Raw genomic sequence first — 12,895 nt, 5'->3', positions numbered from 1 at the left:
ATGTGACATCACTTTTTGTTACCCCCTCTCTCCCCCTTGACACATTCACAAACCTAATGACATCATTTGTAAACAGCCCCCAAACTAATTTTGATTGACTAATTTCAGAAAAATAGGTTGTATTGTGCTCAATTATTGCCAGAAAAAAGTTGTAGACCATCAGAAGCACTCAAAACATCATTTAAATTAAATAAAAATAATTATTTTACAATTTTTTTGATTACTAAAAAGTAAAATAGTTCCAAGAACATTGCATAAGTCTAAGGGCGCTCTAATGCTGTTTTGTTTTCGACACATACAGCATAAATCGCTTAAAGTCAAGTGACTATGCTTTAAAATTTTTCACCAAAACCTGCAAACCAAATATTAAAATATTAAACATAAATAGGAACATTAAAAAAAAATCTTTACCTCTTAAGCCTTTTCGTCCCATATACTGTGCTTCTTTAAGAAATTGTGAATATGCTTCTTTGGAAATGAGTACAGGTGAGCCATGAAAGCTGTATTTTGTACACTTCGGTAATATGATTTCAATTGCTCCTTTTACAAAATATCTTTCTGTTCCCTATCAGGAAAAAAACTCTTTAATTTATAGATAAAATTCTTTTACATTATCTGTAAAATACAAAAGCTTATTTAAAATAGCATATTTTGACAGTTTTATGAAAAATGTTACTAAGTTTGTTTTTCTTAAATACCCCCCCCCCCCTCCCCCAAACAACATGCTTTTTTTTATATATAAATTTTGCTGTAATCCCTAAATAACAAAATACTATAATGTTTTTTACAGTTCAGTAGAAGACCATTATAGCGCACACCTTGGGACAAGAGCTTTTGCGTTATACAGGTTTTTGCATTATATAGATCATTTCACAAATTTTGAAACTAATATTCAGAATATATCTATATGTTAGAACTTCAGAATGAGTTTTATCTGCAATGAGTATTAAAGCACCAATATTACAATTAGTTATTCACAAATAAATATGTTTCACAATCAAAATCCTGCACTTCTGCTAGCTTCATGGTTTGCATAATAGCTGAATTTTCAAGAGCCATCTGGTATTTTCTGTTCACTATGGGTACTAATTTTCAATTTAAAAGCTTTGAAATAAGATGGAAAGATGAAAAACTTTCAAAATTTAATTTGCCTAACAATTTTTATTTTTGCAAAGCAAAACAGAGGGATTTTTTAAACTTCAAAACCTATTGTTTACTTCTGAAAAGTAGTGCGGTTTATAGAGAATTGCATTATACAGGTTGGCCTTATAATGGTCTTCTACTGTACTAATAAAATTTTTCACTAAACACTGAATAATTACTAAATTCAGAAGCAATTACATAGCACAAAGACCCATTTATGCTTATAGTGCATACAATTTTTCTGCATGTTTATAGTCATAGCACATAATTTTTATTATTAGTTAGTAGCCTCATATCATACTTCAAGATGAAATTTCAAAATTCATATTCAAAAAATGGAGAGAGGCTAACTTTAATTGATTAATTGAAAAACAAATCAATAATGAAATACTTACTAAACCAAATTTCGGGAGGCACTTAACAGCCATAAATTTATTCTCAGAACTAAATGGTATTTCTTGAAGGCGAGTATATCTTTCTTGCACATTATGCAGATCCAACTAATAATAGAAAATTAAAAACAATTACCATCCACATTGCATACTAACGCTTTTAAAAAATTCAGGGAACCTTACAGTTTACATGTACACAGTAATGCAATTAACTATCCTGCAGTTACATAGTTTTAAAGAAGAAGTTATCTCTTTCTGAACTGCTTATAGTTAAAGCAAATGCCAGTTATATTTAAGAGTGGGATTTTTTAATGTAAGATTTAGTTTCTATGCCAAATTCAACAAAAATATCATTGCCAGTCATCAAAAATTAATCAAATATTCCCCAAAACTTATTTGCATATTTAAAAAAAAAAAATCAGTATTCTCAAAGAATGGCTAAAAACAATGCTGAAGAATAAGGCTTTATTAATATTAGTGTTATTTTTGGTTGTTACATTTTTGAACCCATAACACCCTCCATCAGTGATAAGCCTTCATAAGTACTAGAAATTCCTTTATTTAAAACATTGGACAAAATGATAGCTAAGATGAAAATTACATAAACTTGAGGAATTGCTTTACATGTGGTTGAGAGGGGAAGGGGGTCATTAAAGACTTTATTATTGTGGTACATTTAATTTTTGAATAAAGGTCTCATGAATAATTGTATCATTAAACTTAAAATGCATGCCCTTTTAATGCTTGTAAAATTTAAAACCTGACTAAGACTGCAACTTTTCATACTTCAGGAATTTCTATTACAATTTATTTTAAGGTACTTTTCTATTTGGATGCCTCATTAACTTAAATTTTCTTGCATCTTTGTTTCTTGTAACACAAAAAGGTATTTTGGTACATTTTACAAAAAATACTAGATTTTTTACACTACTACAGTGCACCATATAATTCATGTTGAAAAGGAAAAGGAAGATATACAGTCAAACCCCGTTATCCTGACTCGCAAATTTCACAACACTCCTGATGTAGCATTGCTTTTTCCAACGTCCTGAACCTAGGCCATATGATTTTAATGTTAAGTGGCTCCGGATTTTACGACATATTTTTTGGTCAACTCTGGTTACGAAACACTTTGAGCTGCGCAGATTGGATCGAATTTTTCTTTGCAATTGAAATATTTTCAGTAAAAAAAATTAAAACATCTGGAAAAGTTTATTGTAGGAATTTCCGACTCTAACAAGAGACTTGAACATGCATGAAACCTCATGGTGGGGGGCGAGTAGATAAGTTTTGAAAGCTACAGGTGTCAGACAAGAGAAACAATAGAAAGGAATTCAAAGCAGGTGGATTTTAATACCGGACTAGGGAAGCAGCAGGAGAAGAGAAAGATCGCTGGTGTATTAAGTTATATAGGTGAGCACTATAAGCTTCTTCCAAGAGAGAAAAAAAAGATAAGAGCCCTTCATTAGATTGAAAAAAAAAAAAAAAAACACAACTTTAAAGTAGATAAAGAAATTAGAAAGCATTTTTCTACTTTCGAAAGGTAGGCTTAACCATCAAAATCTAATCAAATTGTGGACAAAAGTGAAGAGTTTAATTGGTTTCTTTCTTGCTGATATTTACAGGAAACCCATTTTTATTCGCTTAATAAGCAACTTCAGGGAAAGGAGAGGTGTTAAAAAGGTTATTCAAAAGAAAAGCAAAATTCGAAAGTATTTTAGAGTTGAAATTTAAAAAAAGTGGAAACCTTTTTTTCCCTTATAATTTTATCTGCTAATAATTCCAATTTAAATTAGTTAAATCTAATTAAAAACATCAAAACTATTAATTTCTTTATTAAATCTGTAATTTTATTATAACTAATGTTTGGTTATGAATTTTTAAACTATTATGGTTATGACGTTGCTCCGATCATGACAACACTTAGTTGACAATCCCAAAGGAGGTTCAACTTAATTACTAAAAATACAAATGATTGTGCCAATGATTGTGCCCCAACTCAAATATTGATAAGCAGGGCAGTAGTTTGAAAAGAAAAGCTTGGGGGAACTCACCTTGAGGTTCAGGGCCGGATTTAAGGGAGGGCAGGTGGGGCTACTGCCCCGCGGCCTCCACAACAAAGAGGCCCCACAATAAAATTTTTACAAAATATTCTAACTTTCACAGGTCAGCAAATTTTATGTTTTTTCTCCCCTTTTAATTATAATAATAATAATATATATAAAAAAAGCAGTAACTTCAGGATGTATTTACTATTAAAATGCTGATCGAAAATATCGGATATATACATATATATCAAAATATTCGGATATATATCAAAGTATCGGATATTTTCGAAAATATGATGATCTTTTTGAACATTGATTAGGGGCCTCCATTCTTTCGTTGCCCCGGGGCCCCCACACTTCCAAATCCAGCCCTGTTGAGGTTAAGGGGGACTCACTGAAAGAAAAGTCGGTTTGGAGTCAATTTACCTTACATTTGTATTATTTTGTGGATAACTAAAACAAATATTTTGTGGACAACAGCCCCCCCCCCCAACTACAGTAGTGCTGATAAGTGATACATTACCTTTTTAGCAGCTACAAGCAAAGCACCTTCAGTTGGTTGTCCTCTCAGTTGATCATTCACAACTTCAGCATTATTACATACGCAACCAGCCTGTCAAATTAAACATATATAGTAAAATTTGGAGAAAATACACACCCAGATCTAGTCTAGTGATGAATCAAACATACCTCAATGACACTCCTGGCAGAATTCATCTGTTGAGCATGATTTCCTGACTCTGTTATGTGAACTTGACCGGGTTCAGAATATCCAACACCAGTAACCTATGAAGATAGAGCTTTTGATAAGGACTTCTAAAAATATGTGTCGATCTAGGCCTGAAAATTAAATTTTTAGTAAGTTGCCAATCAGCAAGTAGGTACTTTTAGTTTAGTAGCCATTTTATTCAGGACTTTTTAAAAGAAAGGCAATGACATGTGACCTAACTGCAATGCTATACACATGAATATTTATAAAACATAGAATAATGGCACATCAACCATCCATTTTTGAAGGGGGAAAAAAAGTGTACATATGATTTTCTTATCCGTACGTCATATGTTATACCACATGAGAACTTGTGATTGTTTTAACATCACAAACTAAGCGCTAAGAAATCAAAAGGACTTAGTTAGAAAAAATCAATGAAGTGGCCACACAGTAATTTTCATTAAATTAAAAATACCAGAAATTTACGAGTGGCTGGCAATGTTTTCAAAAACTTGGTTTGTTCCATATTTTATTTACTCGCCAAAGTAAGACATTTCGCTACCAGGTGGCAAGCTTGAAATAACTGCTCTCTAAAAATTAAGCAATTTAAACACACATTTCATTTTTGATGATCAACATTTTAGGAATAAGTTAAAAAAACAATATAGAATATATATTACCTATATCATACCTTCATTTTGCAAAGTAAAATTTATCATTAAGCAAAATTTTAAACATTATACAAACATGGCAAAGGTATACTTAAATATTCAGAAGGTACGCTACACTTAGATTATGGGATTTATGGACTTTTACTTACATTGCCCCATAACACACATTCATTATATTACTCTTAACACTTTTGACTTAAACAGTTTTTTCAGTCATCAAAAATGGAATTTACTGAAACTAAATACACTAATTTGACATTTATTTGTATATCTAAAACAACTAAAAATGTGCTTACTTCTGCATGATACATTTCAGATGTAACAATCGATGTAACAGTCATTTCATTTTTTGTGAGAGTTCCTGTTTTGTCACAACACGTAACTGTCACACATCCTGCAAGAAAAGTGTTTAGAAAATTTAAAATTAACCTTTCAAATACTGTTTCCAAAGAGGAACATCAAGTTCATGAAAATTCAATTGTAAAAAAGTTCCACTCATAATGCTTCAAAAATATTATTTCTTAATAGTCAAGATGAGTTTAGTGACAGGAAAACAATTTTTGCCATGAAATTATTGTTGCTTACAAAAACTCTGAAAAATTTCCTCTTGAATCAATTTTCACACGGATGAATTAAAAAATGTACAATTTTTTTTTAAACTCGGCATTTATAAAATTTCAACGTATTAATAAATAAGGATTATATTAATGAATAAATAAGGTACATAACAGTTCACAATAAAAATGACTTTTCCGTGAACTACCAATCTTCTTGATTCCAATCTGTGAACATTTGGGTGTTTACTATATCATTACAAATCGGGCAATTTGTGCTGATTTCTTTGTTTTATAGTTTGTATCTGTATTTAAAAACAGGTTGATAGATTTTCAACCTAATATTAAACTACAGTATCACTTCGATTTAACAATTTCCTCAATTTAATGATACATTTCGCTGGTTCGGATTTGACTGCACTTCTATGTTCTTCGATTTAACCATAGCTTTTTCAAGCCCCTTGACAATCGTTAAATCGAGGTTATACTGTACTTTTACCCCTCTCCGTCTCCAGTTTAGGAAGTCAGTTTGGTTTGATAGTTTTATTGAATGTCTTAGAACTGGAATGAACCTCTGTTCCAGCATTTAAAAACATGTTAGTGGATTTTTGATTTCACATTCCACCATTTTCCTCCCTGCCCATCTCTTGTTTTTGCATAGAAGTGTTATCCAAAAACTGATTTAATATTATTAAAGATATCTTCCCAAGTACTCCATAAAGTACTCTTCCAAAATATACCACTTTGGGTGTGACCTGCTGGTTAAATTCTAATCATCACACATAAGTGTATTTAAAGAGATCATATGATTCCTCTCAAAGATCCCCCCTCCCTCCCTCCGGTGACTTTCGCATAGTTTAGTTTGTAAGCTGCAGAGTAGATAATATCCTTAAGAGTACAATCATCTATCAAGGAAAAGTACAATTCTCCTTATTATTTCATCAAAGCCCTGTCTGAACACCCTGCACATCAATAAACATGAAACATAATGCACATACACACAAGTTTTTGTGAATATGATTTTGTAAGATTAAAGTTTCAAAAAATAAATAGAACAGAAAGAAAGAAAGAAAAATTAATAAATTAAAAAAAAAAAAACTTTAGTTCAACTCTTAAGCATGCAAAAATAAAATGCACACTGCAGTTACTTACTTCTACGTAATAGCTAGAAATGCAAATACAATACAGACACAAAGTGAAGGTAATTTAAAACCTCTTCAATTCATTTGCTCTTACTAATTTAGTTATAAATAAAGAATACCATTAATATCAAAGTTAATTAAAATTGTTTAAACTAACTAAAATTAAACCAATGAATTAAAAAAAAGAAAGGAAAGAGGACAGATTACAAACCTAGAGTTTCTACAGTAGGCAACTTTTTTATGATGGCATTCCTCTTTGCCATTCTCATCACTCCCAATGCAAGTGTAACAGTAACAACAATGGGTAACCCTTCAGGTATTGCAGCAACAGCAAGGCTAATGATTTCAAAAAGAGATTGTTATGAATACAAACTTTAAAATAAAATAAATAAGAATGCCAAAGTATGTTTTTAAGAAATCTTGTAGTTAACACTAAAAAGATGGAAGCGGTCATTTTGACCTCAAACAATTTTCAAATGCTCATATTTGCTGCATTTAATTTTCAAAATCTTTATCCTTTATTGACTTTTCCTAACTATTTATTAAGATCTTAAAACAGTAAATTTTATTTCTTTAGGCTGATTATTACAGTCACTATAAATGTTTATACCTAGAAGGACTGACTACGGTCATTTTGACTGCTCAATGAACTTCATTTATGCATCCATTTTCTTCTTTTTTCTCTGATCAGATATGTGTACTATGGCTTTTTGTTAGTTGTCAAGGTAGTAATTTTCTTTTGGGCTTGATTAGCACCTGCTGGTCAGGTTTATATCTTTGAACTGTTAGGAAAATGGGAAACATCTGCTGGTCACATGGTTTCATTTCTCTGTTAACCACACAGGGAGAAATGTTGACAAAGGAATTTGAAAAGCATGGGACTGGGACACGTGAAATTATTTTGGGTCTGAACAGAAGTAAATATAAACAGGTGAATTCCAAAAATTTATGCTGGAATTCTTTTTGGCACCAAAACAGGTGCATTGCTTGAAGCATTGTCGTTTATTTCCTTAGATGATATTGAAGTGCTCAGTCACATAATTTTTTCGTGATGTCGCGAAAAATCGTAAGTAAGCAAAACCTTTCAGAACAATTTTTAGCAATAGCATTTGAACATAGGATTCATTGACAAGCTTATCAGTACAAGAATTCCTGTAACAGTTGCAGGTTTATCGAATACATATTCTGGTTCGGATGAACAGTCCGATTTATCTGAAGAGGAATATATTCCTAGCGATGAAAATATCCTGATTTTATCAGATTGTTGTGAACATTTTTCGGAATCTTGGTTTGCAGAAAAAGACTGTTCTTCAGAGTCAGAATCAGAAGAAACCTTGCTAATAAAAACTGGTGCGCAACATATAGAAAACAGTAAAAAAAAGGAAAAGTGTATAACGCAAGAGGGAAAAAAAAAAGAAGAAAAAAAACCAGAAATATTTAAAAAACAGAACTTTCCACTTTATCCTATTTCCTCCAAGTTACCTCCAATGATCAATTTTGCTATATATAATAAAGTCACTACTTCAGGAAAAAGTGACGCAGTATCAAATGGAATAATGCGGAAATAAATCTACGAACATTTGTTCTGATTGCAAAAAAAAAAAAACTGTTTTGGGCTCATATACAGGCAAAGTGATAACAATGCCTTTTTCTAAATACTGAGTATGATAGTAATGTACCATACATTGTAGTACAGTCGACGCTCGATATAACGACCATCTCGGTTCCAGAGAAAAAGGTCTTTATAACGAGTGGTCATTATAAGAGGTATAATTTAAAAATATATATACAGTCATCATTCACGCCCTGTTGTTCCAAAAAAAAACGGTACTTTTTCAAACATTCCAGTTAAATGCTCAAATTATTTTTATCATAGGAATTTTTAGAAAAATCGTGTGCAAAATACTATGACAGAACATTAAAGAAATTTTCGGGTAGAAGATATAGGGAGGAAAATGTTACACTCTTACAAATCTACTACTACTACTGCTACCACTACAGCACTACATTTTCTAAAACTAGAAACAGATGTTTGCCTTTTTAGCAGACGTGATTTTTGCAAAACATTATTTTCTGTTTCAGATATAGGTGATAAATTGTGTTTTTCTTGCTTTTCAAAGAAACATTTAAAAGTCCCTCGAGAACCCCCAAATCTTAAAAACCACTAGATTCAAATACCAAACTAGCAACACATCTGTAAACTCCCTTTTCTTAGGAACCTGGAAATTTCTCGATTTTTCCTCCCATTATTTTTTTTTGTGCTAGCTGCAGTAAATGGTAATCTCCCCTGCACCCCCTCTCAAAGTTGGATTTGACATTGAAAACTTCAGGCAGGTATCCGTAAACAATAATCAAGGCCATTTCAAGCTACAAATTTGTTTTATTGGGAAGAACACTAGAAATAACGTCCGCTGAATTCGGTCGCTGTATTGGATTAGACGATACAGAACGGTTGTCATAACGAAGGCAAATTAACGTAGAGTTGATAGGAACAAAGTTGGGACTTTTACCACTGGTCGTTATAATGGGACGGTCTTTATAATGTGTGGTCGTTATAATGAGCGTCGACTGTATTTAGGTAATTTTGAAAACAATCATATGCATGGTGAAAAATTCTTGTAAGTTATAACATAAGAAAAGTTCCTCTTTATTGTACAAATTTACTCTTTCTCAATACCAATTCTGTAAAGCATGTATATTTCACTTTATCAAGTATAAAATTCAAATAAAACTGCCTGAGACTGATTTGCAGACTATATTATGATTAAAATGTTATATTACTTTCTGTTGTATTGAAACAAATCTTTTCTATGCTTAAAAATCCCAGAAAGAGGAAATTTCTAATATTTAAGTATGGCGATCAAAATGACCCTACTAGTCTTTCTAGGTATATGGAAAACGCTGTCTTTCTAGTGTTAAAGCATAATGATTCATTAAAAAAAAAAGACCATTTGACCAAAAAATATTTAGTATTAAGGAAAAATTATGCAATTGAGTAACATAGAAACAAACACAGAGTGTTTTAAAGTCATGAAACTGATGAAGAAAATTCATTTATAAAAAGTAGAAAACTGTTTCAGATTTAAACGTAATCCTTTTTTTAATTTTAATCCTTATCTCATTTTACTCAATCTAAATACACACTGTTGCACAATGTGTGTATTTCTGAGAAGATTTAGTTCATTTTAAATTTTGCTAGCTAGGCACTAGTGCAGCCAAAATTAACCTCCGGAGGGGCGGGGGTGTTATAGCAGTCTTTATAAAGATAAAACTCCTATTAGGATTGGCAATATGTGTTAAAGCCAAGGGTTCTTTCTGTGGGCTGGGGAGGGGGGATCTTCAAAAATCCCCCTTGGTATACTTGCTCTTCGTATGAAGTATTATTAGCATATCTGTGGTTACCCATGATGTCGCAGGCACTATTATTTCGTTTAGTATGCTAATGTCAATATTGGGGACCAATGAGCAAATACTTTGTCATTAACAAATTCCAACAGATAACGGAATGCTTTAAGTTTTTTCTTTCATGGACGCCATTTTCAGTTTTTTGATGTTAGTGCCATCTACACCGCTTGAGCTAATATTGTACTAATGGGGGGAAAATTTTGATGGGATAAGGATCAAAATTTAATTAAAAAAAAAAAAACCATGCACATAAATCTTAAACAGGTTTTAAAAAATTTATTACTACAAGCACTCTGTACAATCATACCTAACTCCAATATTGAACATTTCCATGAGAGGTCTTCCTTGTATCCAACCCACTAGCATAATTAAGCCAATAATAGCAAAGGAATACAGAGATAGCTGCTTTCCTAAGGTATCCATGCTAATCTGAAGTGGAGTTTTTGGAGCCTAAAAATAAGTAAAGTAATATTCTAATGAGAGGAAGAAGTAAAAAATATCTAGAATGCATTAAAAGATAAGTGTAAAAAATGCCCCTAAGAACTGAACTGAGAAGTTATATTTCTATAAATCAGCTGAACTCGCGCACCTCATGGCAGTTTCTATCAGTCTTTAGAATTTAATCACAATTTACAGTTTTTTACAGTCCATCGCAGTTCATGACATTTTGAGCAAATTCATTTTGCAATAATGAAATCCTGTTCATGTTGCAACAAGTTTGTATTTGCTATCTAACATTGTAGTTTATGTGTTATAATTAAATAGTACTCAGTTAAAAGTTCAAGTGTTTGTTCAAGTGTGCTTGTGTAACCATTTCTACACGAAGGAATATCCAAAGACCAGTTCAAATAGTTTATTGCCCCGCAACTTTTGGAAAGCGTTGAAAAAGTAAAATGTGTGGTAAGAATTTTGGAATTTAGAAAATTATTTTGACGCAAAACAATGCTAAAGAATAAATTAATTCTTAAATTGTAGAATTCATTTATTTTATGTGAAAGATAAGAACAGCCATTGCAAGAGCATCTTCTGCATTAGCCCTCCTCCCAAATCAGATGGGGGTGCCTTGGAGGGAATTTTAAGAATGATGGATATTGGATACTATGCAAAAGTATGAAAAAAGTCATGAGTGAGGAGCTGTGCATGATGCTCTATCCATGAATCAACCATAAATAACTCTGATTTGATAATGATGTATGCAGCTGCAATGCATTTTGCTTTTTAAATAAAAATCAGGGATTAAAAATAGTATTGGGATCACATTTTGAGCACACTCAGTTGATCCATCACGTCACAAGCTTGAAAATTACAACAGGATTTAGACATATGGTTGGGAAATGAAGACTAAATAAAATGAGACCTGCCTAATTCTAATAGCTGATGTTTAATTATCAAACAAGATAAATATTTTTGAACAGCTCAAATAAAATTAATTGTACCCACAAAATTCGGGGGTCACCAGATTTTCAATAACACTTGCCTGGGCGGTCATTCCAAGCTCGTCAGCTTGCGAAATCGAGAATTTCGCTCACGTGATCGGTTGTGATGTAGAAATGTTGCAAAGTAGTATTCTAATCTACTCGAACTTAGGTTGCGGCTAGGTTCGAGTAGATTAGAATACTACTTTGTGACATTTCTACGTCACAACTGAACACGTGAGCGAAAATCTCGAATTCGCAAGCTGGCGAGCTTGGAATGACCGCCCTGGTCCTTTCCAGCATGCCGGAAAAATCGAGGTTAGGAAAAAAATTAATACTATAAAAAATATATGTTCAGTTTTAAAATGAATATAAGTTCTCTTTATATCTTATTAGTATTAATAAACAGTTTAATTTTGAGACAAATATTTCCTAACAATGTCATTTGTTATTTTAACAAGAAAAATATTGTTTAGTAACAAACAATTTTAATTAAATTAAAACTAAGTAAGCAAACATTTACCGTCCCTAAATCAGTGCTAAAGAATTTACCATAGCTGTTCAATAAATAAAAATTAGACTTACCTCTCTAAAAGGAACACAAAATTATTTTTAAAAAATATGAACAAATCTCAGTAACGATGATTGTCTCTGAATTGATTACTTTATTGGTATATAATCCATTAATAATGATCTACCATAAATGACAAGCACACATTATATGTAATACACTTTTTTTTTTTTTTGAAAGAAGGTTACTTTCAAGATTTATTTATTTTTTTTCTTACAGTGATTTGCTTTCTGATTGGAACTGAATGGGGAAATTTACTCGTTTTGTTTCAAAATAAACCTCAATTTATGCAGCATGCTGGAAAATTCGAATTTTACGGCATGCTGGTCAACCTCGCTTTTTTCCAGCGTGCTGGATGGTACATGCGGGGTAATACGGTATATACTAGGGGGGAGGATTGAGGGTGTTATGTGCTGAAGTAAAACTTAGCAATTTACAAAACTTTTTTGTGGTTCCAGCACAAACATTAATAAGTAGATAAATAAAAACTGAATGATAAACTTAAAAACATTACAAGTATGAAACATCACAAGGAAGTGGATAATAAGATTATACATGTTAAAAAAAGTTCCAAATTAAAATTTAAAACTAAATTACTTCAAATGTTAGTAAAAATAAGTTTCAAAAATTTACTTCTTCAGCTTGCATCATTTTGAAAAGTTCTCCAAATTCTGACTTTTCAGCAGTAGATATCACTATGCCCTTTTAAAGAAATTAACGAATAAACATTAAAACAGCTTTGTATTTATAAATATTTATTTGAAACCTAATAAAAATCTTAAACAACAAAATTCTAAAAAATAACATGTGCACTGCTTTTGAGTTATCTAAGCATTCAGCAA

The 12,895-nt window shown here is 31.6% G+C and overlaps 1 protein-coding gene across 1 annotated transcript in view; it reads right to left on the bottom strand.

Annotated features, from left to right (window-relative positions):
• The window catches only part of LOC129224220 (calcium-transporting ATPase type 2C member 1-like), a 71,129-nt gene that overhangs the window by 25,874 nt on the left and 32,360 nt on the right, over positions 1-12,895 (bottom strand). The window contains exons 8-15 of the mRNA XM_054858643.1: positions 12,687-12,755; positions 10,375-10,517; positions 6,874-6,998; positions 5,263-5,360; positions 4,274-4,369; positions 4,107-4,196; positions 1,539-1,643; positions 412-565 (exon numbers count right to left, since the gene is read on the bottom strand). Coding sequence (XP_054714618.1) covers positions 412-565; positions 1,539-1,643; positions 4,107-4,196; positions 4,274-4,369; positions 5,263-5,360; positions 6,874-6,998; positions 10,375-10,517; positions 12,687-12,755 — 880 coding nt within the window. The remainder of the gene's footprint in view (positions 1-411; positions 566-1,538; positions 1,644-4,106; positions 4,197-4,273; positions 4,370-5,262; positions 5,361-6,873; positions 6,999-10,374; positions 10,518-12,686; positions 12,756-12,895) is intronic.

The sequence above is a fragment of the Uloborus diversus genome, chromosome 6 (genome assembly GCF_026930045.1).
Source record: "Uloborus diversus isolate 005 chromosome 6, Udiv.v.3.1, whole genome shotgun sequence".
In the NCBI taxonomy this organism is placed as follows: domain Eukaryota; kingdom Metazoa; phylum Arthropoda; class Arachnida; order Araneae; family Uloboridae; genus Uloborus; species Uloborus diversus.
The sequence above is the reverse complement of the archived record's forward strand: the minus strand, read 5'-3'. Positions and strand labels throughout refer to the sequence as shown.